The sequence below is a fragment of the Panicum virgatum genome, chromosome 7N (assembly GCF_016808335.1).
Source record: "Panicum virgatum strain AP13 chromosome 7N, P.virgatum_v5, whole genome shotgun sequence".
NCBI classification, from domain to species: Eukaryota; Viridiplantae; Streptophyta; class Magnoliopsida; order Poales; family Poaceae; genus Panicum; species Panicum virgatum.
This window is the reverse complement of record NC_053151.1, coordinates 35,402,679-35,421,954: the sequence shown is the minus strand read 5'-3', so window position 1 is coordinate 35,421,954 and position 19,276 is coordinate 35,402,679. Positions and strand designations below refer to the sequence as shown.

Genomic DNA, 19,276 nt, shown 5'->3' with positions numbered 1-19,276 from the left:
CTTGTACAAAAATATTGCACCACGACTTTTCTCTCCAAAATTTTTTTATCTCAAAATATTCTAGTCCAAACTTTTATGGAAGCTTTCTGTTTAGAGTTTTTTCTTTCAAATTTGTTTCTAAAAGTTTTATTTAGAATTGTTTGTATAAGTCTGGTTCAGTTATTTATTTGTATAGATTAGGTTAGTCCTTTTTATAATATATAAATATAGCACTATATATCATTTTGCTAGATAGGGGGAAGCGAGACAAGGTGACGTGAGCATTTAGGACTCTGGAGATGATGCGGAAAGCACTAGGCACATGCTAGGATTGGCCGGACGGAAGGAATCACGTGTGCTTACAAAATTAGATGGCCCCTGACGGATCGATTCCCCGCGCCTGCGGAAAGAGAACGCGAACTACGAGTTGACGCGGTCACGCGGGGCTGTCGGAAATCGACCGCACGGATCCATTCGGCACGGTTAACCGCAAATTTTCGCCCGGTATTCGACGATCTCACACCTATCACACCACAGGTCGTCAGCGTCGTGGTCACGGACACTCACGGTGGCCGCGCACACCGTACGGTCGACGTCCGACAGTGAGACACACCACGACTGTCTGTTTATTCTTTTCTTTACTCCTATCCTACTCACGAGAGAAAATAACAGGACCATCGCACATTGCCTCTTGCACTGAAACAAAGTAATCCTTCGGTTGAAAATAATTTATGACTGAACCTTCTGTATGTAGGCCAATCTCAATGCGCAGTTTTACGCCACAGTTATTAAAACTAAGAATTAGATAACCGTATCATGAAACTTCTCTCACATCTCATAAAACTCTTCCTTATTCTCCTAATAATGAATATGTCATGTTAGCAAATTTGCTAACGTAGCATAACATTTAATGTTCATGAAACTCTGGGTCTAGCCGCGCAATGACAATTCTAATCAACCTACTTTCTCGGTCTATTAGCCTCTTTAAGAGCAAGTATTATGAGTGGTTGAGAGCTGGCTGAGAATCTACGTGAACTAAGAGAGAGAAGTGGTTGGGCATTTGGTCATCCGCCCGCTCAAACCGACTGAGAGGTTCTGCATGCACTTCCATTGTCGAAGTAGTGGGCTCCGCCACCGTCATTGTGTTTCTCCCAGCCAGCCATGGGCGGTACTATTAGCCATGCTCTAATTGCACTATCAACAACCTTCTCTCCTTATGCATGCTTTAATTGTGGCAGCTTTAGTAGAGGATATATGACGAGGGAGTAAACCCGGGACCCCTGACAAGCTCGACTCGTGTGAAGGGAGGCCCAGCAAACCTACTGGGCCGAGAGCGGGAAGGCCCACTAACCGGCGCGGGAGTTGCCTTCGCCTCTAAGACAACGAGGCCGGGAGTCCGACCTCCCAGGACACGTGGCGACCCCCCGACCTAGCTACCCGGGTCAGAGCCGTGCCGATGACCCAGGACGTGCGCTCCAAGAACGCCGCGCCTTCTGACAGGCGTGCCGGCCAAGATAGACCCTGTGCAGGCCCCGAGACGCCAGCTCCCCTTATCTTGCGGCGAGGGCTAAACCAGCGGGACTCCCTGACAAGGGGACAGCGCCGTTCGCACGGGCCCCATGACGTCGGGAGGGGTGTCCACAGACGCTGCCTCCCCTCGCCGTAATGATGGCTGCCTCTGCACACCCTCTCATTGCGCCAGCGGTCTCATAGTTTACAAGCAAACTATGCAATTAGTTTTTATTTCGTTTATATTTAACAGTCTATGCATGTGTCGCACACATTCAATATGATAGTTCGAATTTTGAATTTTGCACCCAAACAAAGTCTAAGGTAAGGTGTGAAAGAAAATTGGGTGCGCACAAAGGCTCGCCTGCTCCCCCGCTTCGATACCCATGTGTGTGTGTGTGTGTTTTTGCGGGTAGCCCGTCATATGTTTATCTAGCGAGAATCCGACGGATGGTTTATTGATCCCATACAGGACTCGTCTTCCGGCTCAGCTCGGCTTTTTCATGCGCGGAGATCACCATCAAATATTTGTGTCGCACATATGGAGCGGAGGCGCATGCGAGCCCCCGTGCACCCCGGGGCGCAACCCATTTTTTCTGGTAAGGTAGTGTTTGGCTGGAAGACAAGGTAAAAGGGAGTGATTTTATTCTATTCTAAATTTTAGAGATGAGATGATACTACGGCCCTGTTTGGGACTGCGTGGGCGATAAGCGCGAGGCAAATAAGTGATAAGCGGCCGCGAGCTCGCTTCTGAGTTTTTTGGCCGCCCAGTTCAAATCCCGCGTTTTGCCTTCGCACGCGGCCAGCGGACGCGCGTCTATCGCGAGGCGTTCGGCGGGCTTTTTTCGCTTTTCTTGCTCATTCGCGACGCCATCGCGGTCCCAAACAGGGCCTACATCCCGTGCCGCGCTGACTTCTGCCCAAGCTCTGCATCCGCCTATCTATCCATCCAAATAGAATTGCTAATGGGGTAGGAGCTAAACTTAACTTTAGTTAGGACTCAAAAATTTTATCAAAGATATAAGTGCTAATAGGTGATAAAATCTACTCAACTTTAGCTCATCCAAACAGAACCTATATCATTCAATCAGTAAAAATCTATGAGAGTTTCATAATTTCAAAGCCAGCCAACATTAATCTAGGGGAGGATCCACATGTGGCCCAATCCAGCCCACTGTTTACATGTCAAAAAAAGTGGAATTTTTGCAGTCTGGGCTTTAATTCCAACGTCCAACGAAAGTTGTTCCGTCCGTTTAGAAAAAAGGAGAGCACCTTTAGAGCATCTCCAAAAACTCTTATATTTTGGATGAGTTAGCTAAAAAAAGAAAACAGAGACAAAAAAACCCACTTCCAACAGAAACGCCATCTACCCTTGTATTCTTGTTTTGTATCCAGAGGCGTCATCCTGTATCTTTGCCTAGCGCTCAACGTTTTGCATCCTGCCCTTGGACCTCGTTCCCGCGCAGATTTGGCCGCCCCTGCGCTCGCTGCCTCTTCCTCACACGCACCATCTGAGCAGCAGGCCAGCACGTGGGACTCCAACAGCGATGCCCGCCCGGGTACTAGCAGATGCTCTTGTCAAGGCTCCGACTGTACACCTAGGGGTGGTAAAGGGCCCAACATTTTGAACTAGAAAATCTAAGGATCGGGCCTTAAAAGGGCCGGGCTCTAAACATATGTATTTTTGAACTAAAAATTTTAAGGGCTTTATTGGGCTGTGAAGAGGCCATTAGGGCCATGGCCCATTACCACCCCTATGTACACCAGCGGCCTTGCGATAGTGCCCACCTTGGCGAGCTCGCCGCTGCTCTGCCGGTAGTACTACTAGCCGATGGTCTTGCCTGCGGAGCCGTTACGTGCACACCAGGTTCCTGACGATGCATTGGCACATCACGGCCGTGTTGTGCGCCGACTGCGAGGACGTTCAACGAGAGGCCGTCGTCGCGAGTGATGAGGACGCTATGGAGGAAATGCTCACGTGGGACCAGTTTTGAATATAGCAATTATGTTTTACATAATCTCTTGGATTACCCCATGAAATTAGATGATTTTCTATTTTTACAAAGGAGATATAATCTTCAAATTTACCTAACATAATACAAGATCTCTTGGAGATACTCTTAGACCTTGCTCCGTTTGAAAGGGATGAAGATGATTGGAAGGGATTAGGAGGGATTAAATCCTCAATCTCTTTCAATCCCGCGGTGAAACAGATAACCGAGGGCTCGTTTGGTTCCTCCTAGCGGTATGAGAGAATCTTGTATGCATGTAGCACTAAATGAAGTCTATTGGCAAAAATTTTTTACGAATGAGTGTAATTTTTCGCGACGAATCTAATGCCGGCAATTAATCGAAGATTGGCTACCGTAATACTACAGTAACCATTCTTCAATCATGCGGTCAAAGGCCTCATTAAATTCGTTTCACAAAGTAGCGCAAGGGTTATGAAATTAGTTTTGTAAACTACTTTTATTTAATATCCCTAATTAATGGTCAAAGTTTGCTACGCTAATTAGCGCTATAAAACCAAACAAAACCCTAGTACGCAAAGACTCCTACCATATCAGTTGCTGCCTTGAGCATGTCGCTTTGCGTCACAACCAGTTTCACTGATATTGGATCGCCGACGCTGCCGTGTGCTGTGTGCATTGTCCACGAGAGTTCGTCATCCAGCCGGCCACCGGCGGCCGCCCGAGCAACGTGCAACGACGCTCCTTCGCGGCTCTGATCTCTTGCAATTTACTGTCTGCCTCGCGACCAAGGCTCCAAGCACAAGCCCATTAAAAAAAATCCAAACAGAAGCGTTACAGGTGAGTTCCTGACCCTTCCAATTTCTACCTGATCCTTCATCCTGATAAAATTTTGTTCACGCAAGGGAAACAGGGAATGCAATATCACTGCCCCATTGTCATGTCGCCAAGGAGAATTAGAGCACAAGGAAATGCATGTATGCTATATGCAACGAGACAAGATTGCAATTTTCTAAAGAACACATTGAAATTCAGGTACTCCCCCGTTATAAATTACACGTTATTTTATAATTTTCTAAATATATAAATTTTGTTATGCATCTAGCTAGATGCTATGGTATTTAATAAAAATTATGTATATAAAAAAGTTCAAACCGCCTACAATTCGTATAATTAATTTGGAATGAAAACAGTAGATTTTTACTCTGATATTTCGTTAAATCCTAACTAAATCACAATAAAATGGCATAAACAAAGCTCTTGAAAATCCGAAAACCGAAAAGGGAAAGGGAAACGGCCTCCCTCGTACCTCGCGAACAAACACGCTACAGCAGCCAAAAAAATCCCCTATTTCGATCGAAAAGAGCCCCCAAAGACCCAGAAAACCCTTTTATTCCCCCATATCCACTCGTCGCGCAAACGAAGAGAGCGTCTCTCCCGGTCTCCCCCCTCCCCCACCAGCACCAACGAAACACTCGGGCCGGAGCAGCAACTTCTCGAAGTCAGCAACGAAACAATTCCCGCTCCAATTCTGGGGGCATGGGCTCCAACGGCCACCCGCTGGCGGCGAGCGTCGCCGCGCAGAACGGGTCCCACTCTGGCGGCGGCGGCGGCGGAGGGGGAGGAGGGGGAGGTGGAGGGGGCGCGAACCCTAGCAACGGCGGCACGGCGGCGGCGCTCCGGCACGACCCTGGCCTGGCTTGGGAGTGGTCGCCGGAGGAGCAGGCCACCCTCGACGAGCTGCTCGCCAAGTGAGTCCGCCGAATTGCTGCGTTTTGCGGGTTTGGGAGCGCCGCAGTTCGGGTTAGATGGTTGCTTTCGGTTCTGAATTCTGACTCTCGGATAGAATTGGATGGTGATCTTGAGCAATTAGACAGGGTTGTATTACGAGCTCAGCAAATTCAGCGAGATTGTATTTGCATAGTCGTAGATTGCAACACTCGGCGGCCCCCTTTTAAATTTTATTGGAGCAAACTTATTCCTAGTGATTTTCTCACGCCAACGCTTCTCCTTGCAATGTAGTTAGTACACTTCGACTTAGTTGAGGCAAGTGGATAGTTTTGTTCTGTCGTCCTGTGGAGCACATGAACGCTTGGTAGTTATATCACACAGATCTTACGAAGGCACAACTCTAAATTATTGTAGCATTATGTTTGCATTTTGAGCTTGTAAGTAGATTGTTTAGACAACATTGTGAAGGTCTGTTAACTGCGAGGCATGTATTTTTAACCTTACGTTTCCATTGATTTTCTTCGGCATTTGCTGCCAGGTATGCATCTGATGCGCCTGTCATCCGTTATGCAAAGATAGCCATGAAATTGCCAGAGAAAACAGTTCGGGATGTAGCCTTGCGCTGCAGATGGATGAATGTAAGTAACATACATCTAGAGTTTTCAGTTTCATGATGCCTGGCCTCTACAGTCTTTATTTTGGTTTCAGAAATGATTTGAGGTAATTTGTTGAACCTGTAGAAAAAAGAGAGTGGCAAAAGAAGGAAAGAGGACCACAACTCGTCTAAGAAAAGCAAGGACAAAAAGGTATTTTGGGATATTTTTATACCGTACTATGTTCCCATAAATATTACAATGCAGGCTGGGAAATCAGTTGTTGCTCTAAGTTCACAAATAAAATAACAGACATCTGGTTGGGCAGTCTGGCAATATGTCAGTGTGTTCATATTGCACACACTACTTAATAAGAGATTTGCACTGACTGCTACTTGTTGATGCAGGAGAAGGTTTCAGATTCTTCATCCAAAACACCTGTACACATGGCCGGTAGGCCTAACGTTCCTCCATACCCTCTTCCAGTTCTTCCCATGGACGATGACGAAATCTCAGCCAAAGGTAAGTCTGATTTATTGTGGGCAGATTGGTTTGGACGGTGGACGTACGGAAGTGTACGTGCTTGACGGGACAGTGAGGTCTAGCCTCGCCTCCCCGGAGCTAGGTAGATGCAATGAACAAGGGTTGGGGGGTAACTAACTTGATTGATTTCTTGATTGATGTTCCTGTTTTCAATCCCAGCTTATATAATGCTGGTTGCTACTTGTGCCCTCCTTTCAAGTTAACAACCAACTAACCAAATCTTTCACAAACTAGTGGAGACGCATGTGCCACAAGCACGTGTTTCAAAATATCTAGTAAACAATCGGGACTTTTTTCTTTTAGATATCACATCACATACCATGCCCGTCTACCCACCTAGCTACGGGTAGCAAAAACAACATTATTTTTTAACATGGAAGGCAAATATGTTTCAGTTAACTGTTGGGTTTAGGCACATACCTGAGACCAGTCTAATACGAAGTATGAGGTTAGCTTTTGAACACATGAGAGCTAGAAGTTGTCGCACCGCACCATGAGCAGCTAAAACAATCTGCCATTGTGTTACAAGATTATGGAAATAAAGAGATCACACACATTTATCGAACTCATGATATCATGCACCACTGAAATCATGAGTTTATGCACCAGCATGAACAAACACTAATCCATAATTGTATACTTTTGCCCCTATTGAACCTTGATGCATTTGCAATGGGAAACATTTCCTATGCTATGTATCAGTTTTATTTGCATAAAAGTCCTGTGGACTTGCTGTATTTTCTATTTCATTTAAGTGCAACATTCAGGTGAACACATGGAGTCACACGTCTTGTTTATTGAACTATTAAATTATTGTACCGTTATCATCCAAACTCAAAAGAATACTGCACTATTCGTCAATAATTATTCTCAGGATCATTGTGCATCTCCTATGAATTTGAACTCTCAGAAAGAAATCTGTAATGGAAAAGTGAAAAAAAAATCGCATACCTAGATATTTGCATCTCTGAACATGTATAATCTTTAGTCTAATGTATCTATAGATGGCCATTCGGGCCGCCCGGCTCGGGCCCTGGCCCTAGCCCGCCCTGGCCTGTTATTAATGGGCCGTGCCTAGCCCGGCCCAATATCTTTGCGGGCCATGCCGTGCTAGCCCACGGGCTCCCCTGGCGGCCCAGGCACGAGCCCACGGGCTAGTTTCGTGCCGGGCCGGCCCGACATAGCCTGGCCCAGCAACAGAGATCGGGCCGCCTGAAGCCCATCAACACAGATCATGAGTGACGGCAGTGGCCGGCGGCCGGCGGTGACGAGGACGCGGCGGCCGGCGCCGCGGAGACGAGGAGGCGGCGGCCGGCGGGGCGGTGACGAGGAGGCGGCGACCGGTGGGGCGGAGAGCCGGAGACGAGGCCACGGGTGGCGGGGCGGAGACGAGGAGCGGCGGCTAGCGGGGCGGAGCCGAGGCGAGGAGGCGGCGACTGGCGGGGCGGAGCCGAGGACGCGAGGAGGCGGCGGCGGCCGGCGGGGCGGAGCCGCCGAGGCGGCGGCCGGCGAGGCGAGATGAGGAGCCGCGGCCAACGGGGACGGCGTTCGGGGCGGGGAGGCGTGGGGCCGGGCCGCCGGGGAGCGCTGCCGCGCTGCGCGGCTGCGCCGCCTGCGCGGTGGGCGGGGGGCGCTGCGCCGCTATGTGTGTGGAGTGTGGTCTAGGGTTTGGAGTGGGGGTGGGGGATGGGGCGCTGTGGGCTGGCGGTTGGGCTGTGGAGGTAGCGGGCCGCCTTCGGGCCGGCCTGCTAACTCCGTGCCGGCCCACGGGCGGGGGCCGCCCAATCCTGGGCACGGGTAGCTGGCCGGGCTAGCCCGGGCACGGTTTCGACCGGGTCGTTCTGTTCTTGGGCCGGGCCAAAATTGCCATGCTTGGGCCGGGCCTTTGGGCCTCGGGCCGCATGGCCATCTATAAACGTATCACCAGACATTAGTAGAGTACACACAATATATATAGAAAACCCCTTTCACCAATTACGAATCATACCCCTTTCTCTAATAAATCCATTCACTGATGGAAAATCCATCAAAAGGGAATTAAATCCTCATTTGTGTTAATATGTCTTTAAGTAAATCTTATTGTAAAAACATCAATGTTTCTTGTCATACTTCATGCAGAAACCTATTTGACCTTGCCATGACTGTCATCTAGACTTAAAAAGTCAGTATTCAAATGCTTGATACAAAATACACATTCTATTGATTCAAAAGCTTTCAGTCATTTTAGAATTTCAGATTAGAATGAAATTAAAGGGTAGCTAGGAATCTAGAAATAAATCATAGATTTTCTTTCTCCTGCCAGTAAATGAACATGTTGTTAGCATCTTGATACTGTTTGATATCACACTTAAAATTTTCGGCAGCAGCTATGCATAGTCTCCTAACCTAAATGAAACCAAAGAAAAGAAGACAGAAGGCAATTATAGGTTGTAGCAGCTATGCACACTAAAAAATTCTAATTTATCATAGGGAATTGTTGTAGAAGAAAGACAGGCAATGTACCTAAAAATATATACCCAATCATGAGCTTGGTATCAATTGACTACTACTGAATAACTCCACATTTCAGTTACAATAAGGCATAAAATAAATGAATAAGCGCTGTGGATGTCACTTAGGGATGCAAGTGGGTAGCCAATGATGTTTTTTGGGTCAGCTATTAATTACGATGATATGCCACTCTAGTTCATTTCTCCTCCCAAATTATTTACGCATAATGCCATTCTAGTCCATTTTATCAACCTTTTGGGTCGACCCAACAACAACAACAACAACATAGCCTTTTTTCCCAAGCAAGTTGGGGTAGGCTAGAGATGAAACCCGAAAGAAATAAGTTCAAGGTTCAGGCACATTGATAGCTAGTCTCCAAGCGCTCCTATCCAAAGCTATCTCTTTAGAGATATTCCAATCCTTAAGGTCTCTCTTAACCGACTCATCCCACGTCAGTTTAGGTCTACCTCTACCCCTCTTTACATTATCGACCCGCTCAAGAACCCCATTATGCACCGGCGCCTCAGGAGGCCTTCGTTGGACATGTCCAAACCATCTCAGTCGATGCTGGGTAAGTTTCTCCTCAATTGGTGCCACCCCGACCCTATCCCAAATAACTTCGTTCCGGACTCTATCCCTCCTTGTGTGCCCGCAAAACCACCGCAACATCCGCATCTCTGCTACACTCAGTTGCTGGACATGTCGCCTTTTTGTAGGCCAACATTCAGCACCGTATAACATCGCCGGAGGGGTCGACCCAATTACCCAAAATTATCTAATTTGCATCCCTAATGTCACTTATTCGAAAATGGGATAAAGTAGTGGCCTCCATTTTCTATTCCACCTCACCTAAAAGCATTTCCATGTCCATTGCGGCATTGCCTCTGTCATTGCAGACCAAATCCCGTTGCACACTTCAGATAGTCAGTCATGATCAAGTCCAAGATTGCCATGGCAACAATAAAAGAGGCCGTTGTGATCAAAAGATAATAATAACAATAACTATTCATCTCTAATGTTGCCAAGATTACATATAGTGATCTGAAATAGGAAAGCAATGAATTAGCATATTAAACTCTAAAACAAAAGGTAGCTGCTCTGCTGTGACCTTTTGAGTTGTGATCGTATGCAAAACCTAAATGTACTGCTCCAATTGCAACATGTATTCTCCACAGGGGATCAGTCTAGCTAGGACGGCAACACAACTAAAACTTTGCAAACAAGATGGACTTAAAAAAAATGCATTGGTCGATTCGCTAACAATTTCTTACAGTTGCAATGGCTATGTGTTTTATCAATCTAAATTGCGTAGGCAACAGAGCATCAATGCACCAAACAATATACTGTTCTGAAATATGATATAAGAAAAATACCAGAATGTAAAAATGGCACGCCAAACAGGTAGAGGACAGGGAATGACATCGATCATGAAATTATTTCTGCAATATCACTGAGGCATTGAAACCAGAGACCAGTTCACTCAATGTATAAAAACATAGTTGCAGATGATTCTGGGCAATATTACTGCTAAAAAAGTGGGAATGTATTGGCATATGCAGTTCCTTTTCGTGCCTAACTTATGGTAGGGTTTGACAGTTAACTGCATTTTCAGTCATCATTTGCTATTGTTATCTTTTGCATATGTGTTTCTCTTAAATCAGATACAAATCAATTAACTCAAAGGATTATTTATACCATAATCCTTCACTACTTTATTTCTTGATAATAGGTACTAGGAACATAGACTGGTCCAGGACTCACAGAATGTACTCCCTTTTTGGCATCTGAACAGTGTGTACTAGATGCTATTAACTAATTATTATAGTTGCATGGCATCTCTATGTTTTTGCATGTGCCTAGCTGGATTGGTTAGGTGGACTCAGTAGCACTCCTCAGGTCCTGGGTTCGACTCCCGATGGGAGCGAATTTCAGGCTAGGGTTAAAAAAAATCCCCTCGCCTACCACCTAGCCAAAGCACGAAAGGAAGGTCCCGGCCTGCACTCACACGGGGTAACGGGCGCCCCCTTGTAAGGGTGGGGTAGGGGTTCGGGGGGTTTTCTCGGCTTGTGTGAGAGGTCTTTTCTTCTTCAATGCTCGGGGGTTTCTTCCCCCCATAGGCTGAGTTTTTTTAGATATGGCAATACATTTTGGGAATCTATTAAAATATGTAGACACTGGTTGCTTGACGTATTTAAACTGTTTTCCACTCTATGCCTTTTTAAAGTTGATGGAAGTTCTTGAGGCTCTTGAATCATGGGCAAATACTGACTGATTAGATTATCCACCTTTTTTTGTTTTTTCTGCAGCTATTGGAGGCCCAACAGGAGAAATCTTTGAGACTAATGCGCAGGTTTTGAGTCAAATCTCGACAAATCTTAGCAATATGCAGGTATCCTTTTCTTTCAAGGTGGTTTTCTGAGCAATGATTCACCTGTATTTCTCTGTTGACTGTTTGGTCTTCTGAGCAAGGCCTGTATTTTTCTTATGTTTTTTATTTACTCGAGGTTAATTTCTTTTTTACAGATACAAGACAACATCACACTGTTGTGCCAAACGCGGGATAACATACTCAGGGTCTTGAAAGAGTATGTTTTGAAATACTGCTGTGTTTATTCCAATACGTTTGATCTTCGTTTCATATGCTCAGACAGTTTTGTTAGTACATGCTAATTTAGTATCCTTATTTGCATCTTTCAAGCAGTAGATTCAGGCCAAATTCACAATGTTTAGAACATATAAGAGACATATTGTTCTATGTAGCATCTGCCAGTTCGTCCACCTTGGCAATGCATCATATGCGGCCATTTCAATTTGGCAGAATAGTTCTTTTTGCAGTGTTAAGAGTCTTGAACTGAGGAGATCACTTTTATCTTTTCCATTCTGGCAGTCCATAATTTGGTCTTCGACTCTTGACAACCGACGGATGTTCTATGTACAATCGATCTGCTAGTCCTTGTTACTACTGCTCTACTTACAACCATGAATAGGTTCCTTTTGGCTTTTATTTAGCTGTGACAGGAATTCTAGAATCTTATGCGTTTATAAACCCTTGAAAGGTCCAATGACACCAATGTGAACCCACTGACCAAATTCATCCCTGGAGCTTCTGTGCTCTACGCTAAAAAAGTATTTTATTCTGTCCAATTTCAACAGTTATGCAATGTAAGTTCTGATTCCCGTGCAAAATGTTTGCAGGATAAATGATGCTCCAGAGATCATGAAGCAGATGCCGCCGCTACCCGTGAAGATAAACGAGGACCTCGTCAACTCAATCCTCCCCAGGCCGACTGTACCTATGCAGTAGCAATAGCGAAACAAATGTATCATCTGTAGTCCCAGGAGTTGTTTAGATAGCAATAGCTGAAATAAAAATACCAGCCCTGGTGCTTGTTCGTCCCCTCTGTAGCTCCATCCTCTCACCTCCTGCTTCCTTCTGTCTGTTCAGTCTGGATGCTGATCTCCCAACAGTCCTGAAGTCAGGCGGTTGGAACGTGTACCAAGGGCTGCTTCTATACAGCAGTATCAGGTTCCGACTCTGGCATGTTTTGTAATCTATAGCTGTTTCGTAATGTCATGGAACCAGAGTAGCCTTTAGCTTGACATGTTCTGCAGTTTTTTTTTTTTGAAGTTAAGGGCAGGAGCACTGCCAGATCATATAAGAAGAAGGAGAATGCAAGTACTTACAAAGGTTGTGATTACATAAATAAAAAGGTGACTCAATCTCTTAGAAACTAGCAACACACTGATACATAAATAAAAATGTTCTGCAGTTTGCCGTCTGGAAACACACTGATACAGGTTGTTTTCTTAAGTTCCTTTTCGAAGGTGAGAAAAAAAAAACCTGTACCAGTGGGTTCACAAGGTACTGCCGTACTAGTACAGGCTGGCCCTGAACATTGCACCCAAGGTACTGAACCTTACGCCTTGTTCGAAATTCGTGGTCTTTACAGTAGTTCTGTGCAGGACGATCCAAAGGCTGTGTTTAGATCTTAAAAATTGGCACGTTCCGAACTGAAAAGCACTTTTTGTTTGTTTGTGGTAAATATTATCTTATCATGGGGTAACTATGCTCAAAAGATTCGTCTCGAAATATACATCTAAATTATGAAATTAGTTATTTTGTTTACCTATATTTCATAGTCCATACATGCGTTTTTTGTTATATTTAATGATTCGATGTGATAGAAATTTTAGAATTTTAAGTCAAATTCTAGGAATCTAAACACAGCCAAAGAAAGAAATCCTGAACAACTGAGCAAGTACTCGGAATCTTCGGAGGTCTCCAGGTTGGCAGGCCCAGTAGTCTTCGTTGTTTCGGACCAGACCCAGCAGCCGGTCGAGCCCGGAGCTGGCCGCAACTCGCGGCGCATCTCGGCCAGATCGGCAGATCCAAAAGGCCCAATGGAGCAGCGGCGACGGCACTCTCGCCCTGTCGCCCCACGTCCCCGGCAGGGTTTACCTTTTCGTTTTTTTTCCGAATCCTGCCGTTTGCCGGAAACGAAATTTCGACCGAAATTTCACCGAAATTCGCTAATTCCGAACGAAAAAGGACCTCAAATTCAAAAAACGAAATTCCGATGAATTCCGACCGAAATTTCGGTGATTTCGACCGAAATTCGGTGATTTTCGACCGGAAAATTATGTAATTTGTGTTTTTCCTACTGTTCCCGAGGTCAAATGAAAAACTTTTGAACACCAACTTTGTTCAGTTTTTCGAGATCTACAACTTTTGTTTTACGAACTTTTTCATTTGAGCAATGGTTTGAAAGTTATTTAATTATTTAAAAAACTACCAATTAAAAGTCTTGTCATTTCATGTGACAACTTCCATTTTCTATCTTAGGCCTCAACTGGACTTTTATTATTCTTGTTATTGCGGATATGCCTATAAATTATTACAACACAATACATCCAAAGTCTATTAGAATTATTACAATCCAAAGATACAACAAAGGCAAAGACATAGTTCATACTAAGTCCATGTAGCATATTCTCTGCATTTAAATACAACAGAGTACACCAATTGTTATATATATTCATCATCTGACAAGGAAGCTTAATTTGTGTAACAGTGTTAGAAATTATTCTGTTGACTGCGCATACATTGTAAAATAAGACAAACTTTTATTTTAAAGTGTGAGTTCGGTCATGAAAAACATATTAATAGCTGGTTAAAATTTTCAAGTTCTCAAATACTCCAATCTGCTTTACTCCTACTACTTGCCATCCTAAAATAATTACGGTCTCTCACAAATTTTGTCGCTAACTTTAAGGAAAAGCATGCATATAGATATTATTACAGGAAAAAAACAATTCACATGCATGATACGTACGGATTCATCGTCAGAGTTAATTTTACATTACTACAACTTCTCATGGTTTCTGCGTATAGCTAGCCGAAGCGACATAATTAAAGAGTAAACGTGCGTGTGTATTGCACACCTGCCCATATCATGTCCAAACCACAAGCAAATTCCTGACAAATAAAGAAGAAGCGTTTATGTGCATATGAAATTGAATAGGTACCTTACCAACATCATGATAAACCAAAGTCTAGTTGAAGTCGAGGGGAGAAAACAAATTTTTGCACATGAAATGACGAGTCATTCAAATTACGGTTTCAAATGTTAATTTTAGCCTAGCAAATGATCTTAGATTTGAGTGTGTTCTAGTCCTATTTGCTTAGAAAAACACCTAGTTTTTTATCATATTTTTTTCAATATTTTACAAATTTTTTTAAATTTTTAAATTTGAAAACGAAAAATAGCGAAAAATACCGAAATTTCTTTTCCCGGTAACCAGCGGAAACGAAAAATTTTCCGAAATTTCGACGAAATTTCGCCGAAATTATTAACCCTGGTCCCCGGTGCCCCTTCCTCTTTTTTTTTTCCGCGGAGTCAATGCCTCGGTCAAAGCTCAACGCGAGCATTGTCTCCACCACCCCCTCCTGGCTCCTGCTCCATTGTCTCCCTGTCCCCTCTCTTCCGCCGCCCCCGCGCCCCCGCCGCCGCCCTCCACCCGCATTCCCCAGATCTCCATGGACCCGGCCCTGCCCGTAGACCCCGCGGCCTCCTGCTCGGTCTCCACCTCCGCCTCCGCCTCCGCGGCGCCGCCGGGGGACGTGGCCGCGATGCTGCCGGACTCGCCGCCGCGGCGGGGGGCGGGGCACCGCCGCGCGCAGTCGGAGATCCTCCTCGGGGGCGCCGCGCTCCCCGACGACCTCACCTTCGACGCCGACCTCGGCGTCGTAGGGGAGGCCTGCGGGGCCGGCGACGAGGACGAGGAGGACGACGACGAGGACGAGGACGGGGGCGGCGGCGCGGGCGGCAGCCGGATGTTCGAGATGTTCCTCCAGAACGGCGGCACGCTCCCCGGGCCGCCGGAGCCCTCGGCGCATCCGCATCCGGCGGCGACCCCGCCGCCACGGCCGCGGCACCAGCACAGCATGTCGATGGACGGCTCCACCTCCCTTCTGGGGTCCACCGCCGCGGGGACGCCCGGGAGGGCGGGCGCTGACGCCAAGAAGGCAATCTCCGACGCTAAGCTCGCCGAGCTCGCGCTCGTTGACCCCAAGCGCGCAAAGAGGTGAGAACCTAGCAACAAAAGCCTATGTAGGAGAGCTACCCCCCTTGTTGTGCTTGCGCCTGCGGTTTATGTGTTGCCTGTCACGATGTCACCTTTGTAGTATCTCCGTTTAGTAATAGCAGTAACAATCAGGCGAATATGAAATTAATTGATGCGGCGTTTGACAATGACTGATCACCTGATGAGACTGTTATTTCTAATTTTAAAGAGCGCAGCCTCCTTGAAAAGAGTCACAGGATTCGTAATGTGAACGGGAGCAAAGTTGTGGAATCTGGAATCATGCATTGAAATGTGACCCACTTGAACTTTTGACCTAATTGCAATCCAACAAAATATACTAATAGCATCATGGACTGTCAATATCACAGATATTATGCGATTTGGCTCATTATTGGTTCACAGATAGGTCTGTCAAGCAGTGGTACTGCAAATGAAGTTATGCTAATTAGGTTAACACTCGTAGTAATCTAATATTTTCTTTCGTGACACATTTTAGGATCTTGGCAAACCGGCAGTCAGCTGCTAGGTCAAAAGAAAGAAAGATGCGCTACATTGCAGAACTTGAAAGAAAAGTGCAGACTCTCCAGTCAGAAGCGACTACACTATCAGCTCAGCTGACCATGTTGCAGGTTCTTCACTTGTCTCTACCTTTTCTCAAATTCTTGAATGTACTGATGAGTTAGATACCTACCTACCTACCTACAATTTGGTTATGAATCACAGGTGCTTCTCAGTTGCATGGATATTCAACATAGATAAGAAATGATAGTTTGATACATGCTTGGTTTTGTAATTATTTTTAACATTTATTAACAGTTTAAATATAGTAGTGATTTGGGACTATGACTTTGCTTCTTCAATTCTGTAACAACTAATTTGTCTGCATAAGGCTTTTTACTTATCCAAGCTGTTCTGCGTATCGTAGAAATCAATTCTGTAAAAATTACTTAGATATTTTTAAAAAAAATATTCATGTTTTACTAATGAAGCTTGTTGTGGAAATAATGATAACTTGTGATTTGGTTTCTGTTTGATAACTCTTAACCTACACATAGGCTATGTTGCACGGATACGGATACGTGTATCGGTATCAGAAGGATACAGATACGTGGATACGGCAATTTCCTAAACAATCCGATACGCGGATACGTTTACTATTTAAAAAATAAAATAATAATAAAAATAATAATAATGCTGGTCTGACTACCATTGTCTTAGGAAAGCCCACGGCCCATCTAAGCACCATATGTGTACCAGTGCCCTGCCCAATCGACTGCCAACCCATCCGTGTCCAGTTCAGCTCTCGCGTAGGCGCACAGCTGCTTCCGCTCCCCGCAACCCATCCCCATCTGCTCCACCACCCGCATCCCCGTCCGCCCTCTGCTCCATGGCACACCACCTCCGCTCGCAGCGTCGGAGCGTCGATTCGGCAGCCGCGGAGCTCGAATCGACGGCAGCAGAGGTCGATCCGGCGGTTGCGGACATCAAATCGGCGGCGGCGGAGGTCGAATCCCGCGGTGGTGGAGCTCCAATCAGCGAAGGCGGAGGTCCGCGGTGCTTCAATCGGCGGCGGCGGAGCCTGAATCGACGTCAGTTCGGCGGCCGACGCGAGCACGCGAGCTGGCGAGCAACCTTGCCCGCACAGGACTCTCCTTCTGCTCCCCTTCGTGTTGCACGGCCTCCACTCTGTTCGTGGCTGGGCGTATCCGCTGCCCAGGTTGGACGTTTGCTGGATTGGATACGTATCTTCCACGTATCGGAATTTTGTTTTATTTATTTATTTGCCGATGCTCCATGGATACGTGTCCACCGCGTATCCGATGCATATCCGTATCGGATACGTATCCGTATCGGGATACGCCCCCTCCCTGGCGTATCGGGGTAACGTAGCACATAGGTTATAGATGCTACTAATATAGTTCAAGTTTTCGGAGAACTTATCTCCTTTTGCAATTTCAACAAGTATATAATTGATTATCTGTATGATACAGAGAGATACCACTGGTTTGACAAGTGAGAACAGTGATTTGAAGATACGTGTGCAGACAATGGAGCAGCAGGTCCGGCTGCAAGATGGTAAGATTTTGTTCACATAGTATTTGTTGCGTTACAAATTTGAAGTGAACAAATTAAGGTTTTAGTAGAAAAGAAATGGCACTCTGCACACTACTTTTTTTTTTGTTCCACAAATTCTACTTTTATCATGCATGCATAGGTGAAAATTTCAATTGGGACGGTTGTCCTGATCTTTTCATTTCGACTATGCTATATAATATAGGAAATGTGAAGCATGGTAAACAATCATTTACAAATATTAACAGTATTTCTGTAATTTAAGACTTAGGATCAAATTTTACTGAATTTAGGCCATTTATGTCTATGTTTAGGGAAGTAGCAAGAAAGCTTATTCCAGGATATTCCTTTTCCATTCTTAGTATTCTAACCAGACCTTGTCTACGTGCAGCACTGAACGACAGGCTAAGAGATGAGATTCAGCAGCTGAAGATTGCAACAGGACAGGTAAATGCCAACATTGGAAAAATGGGAAACTTCGGTGTGTCCTCATTTGGTGGCAATCCACAAAGCTACCAGCGCAGCCATATACAGTCTCTTCTGGCTGCTCAGCAGCTGCAGCAGCTCCAGATCCACTCCCAGCTCCAGCAACAGCAGCAGACGCATTTGCAGCAGCAGCAGCAGCATCTCAGCACTGCCCAGCAGCACCTGCTGCTGCAGGAGGCGCTTCCGTTTCCGGGAGACCTGAAGATGAAGGGACTCGCTATGTCATCACATGGTCAAAATGCAGGCGCCTCTGACAGCCATGCTGTCAAGAGCGAGCCCTGAGGATTAGCCTGGATTCATGTCCGTTGTTAGTAATAATATTGCTCTGTATGACTGAGCGGTTCATGCATCGGTTAGCGCTGTGTCTAGGTAAACTTCAGATTATCCGAGGCACTTAGGATTTCTGCAGCCTGTAGCTCCCGTTTGGTAGTAAGCTGTAGTGCTGATGAACCCTGCAGAGTCATTTGCCGCGCCGGATGTTTCGTTTGGAACTGGCCTTGACGGCTTGACTTTTGTTCTGCCCTCCTGGAACCATTCTTGCAACAGTTACGTCGAGGGCCTGAAACCGCGTGTCCGTTGCACAGGGTCAAGCTGAGCCGTAGCAGCAGGTGTACCCTCCAGCTACAGCAAACACGGCACGGACGAAACCGTTGCTGTCCACTTGGCCTGCAGGCTGCAGACATTATGACCTGGGACCACCTCAGCCTGCTGATGAAGTGATGATGCTACCTGTCTGGCTGAAGCCGTGGGCTGTGTTTAGATCCGTAGTAAAGTAGTAAAATAGTGGGGGTTGTGTTTAGATCCGTAGTAAAATAGTGATTAAAAGGTTACATTGGATACTGTAGCATTTTTGTTTGTTTGTGATAATTATTGTCCTCCCATGATTTAACTAGGCTCAAAAGATTCGTCTCGTCGTGTACATCAAAACTATACAATTAGTTTTTTTATTTATCTACATTTAATGCTCTATGCATGAGGTAAGAGATTTGATGTGATAGGTGAATAGTGAAATTTAGAGAGAGAAATTTTGGAACTAAACACAGCCGTGGTCTGAACTAAGGATGGATCTAGACATCCGAATTCTTAGAATAAATTTAATATTTTAAAATAGATATGCTTAAAATTTAATGCTAATCTTTTTTATATTATCAAGCATATTATTACACATAAGAATAAAATTTTGTATAGATTTTTTTTTATGTATTATTTGCTCCCTACAATTAAAAAGGTGAAAAAAGATTCGAATCCGTATCCGATCTGTATTCGAATTTTTATATCTATTATTTGAGAATATATATGATAAATTTGAGGTTTAAT

The 19,276-nt window shown here is 45.3% G+C and overlaps 2 protein-coding genes across 3 annotated transcripts; both read left to right on the top strand.

The window, feature by feature from the left end:
- The first annotated feature begins 4,851 nt into the window (after positions 1-4,851).
- LOC120682308 (homeobox protein SIX3-like) lies at positions 4,852-12,415 on the top strand. 2 transcript variants are annotated; one of them, XM_039964141.1, is made up of 7 exons: positions 4,852-5,209; positions 5,728-5,827; positions 5,930-5,995; positions 6,190-6,304; positions 11,122-11,222; positions 11,339-11,400; positions 12,011-12,415. In XM_039964141.1, exons 1-7 carry the CDS (start codon positions 4,998-5,000, stop codon positions 12,117-12,119), a joined length of 765 nt encoding a protein of 254 aa, XP_039820075.1. In that variant the 5' UTR covers positions 4,852-4,997; the 3' UTR covers positions 12,120-12,415. The 2 variants fall into 2 exon arrangements, with proteins under 2 accessions (XP_039820075.1, XP_039820076.1); XM_039964142.1 differs by having other exon boundaries at positions 4,871-5,209; positions 11,122-11,204.
- Positions 12,416-14,747: 2,332 nt separating this feature from the next.
- LOC120683619 (transcription factor RF2a-like) lies at positions 14,748-18,508 on the top strand. Its single transcript, XM_039965707.1, has 4 exons — positions 14,748-15,400; positions 15,897-16,029; positions 17,392-17,476; positions 17,865-18,508. The coding sequence occupies exons 1-4, from the start codon at positions 14,853-14,855 to the stop codon at positions 18,239-18,241; spliced, it is 1,143 nt and encodes a 380-aa protein (XP_039821641.1). The 5' UTR covers positions 14,748-14,852; the 3' UTR covers positions 18,242-18,508.
- The last annotated feature ends 768 nt before the right edge of the window (positions 18,509-19,276 follow it).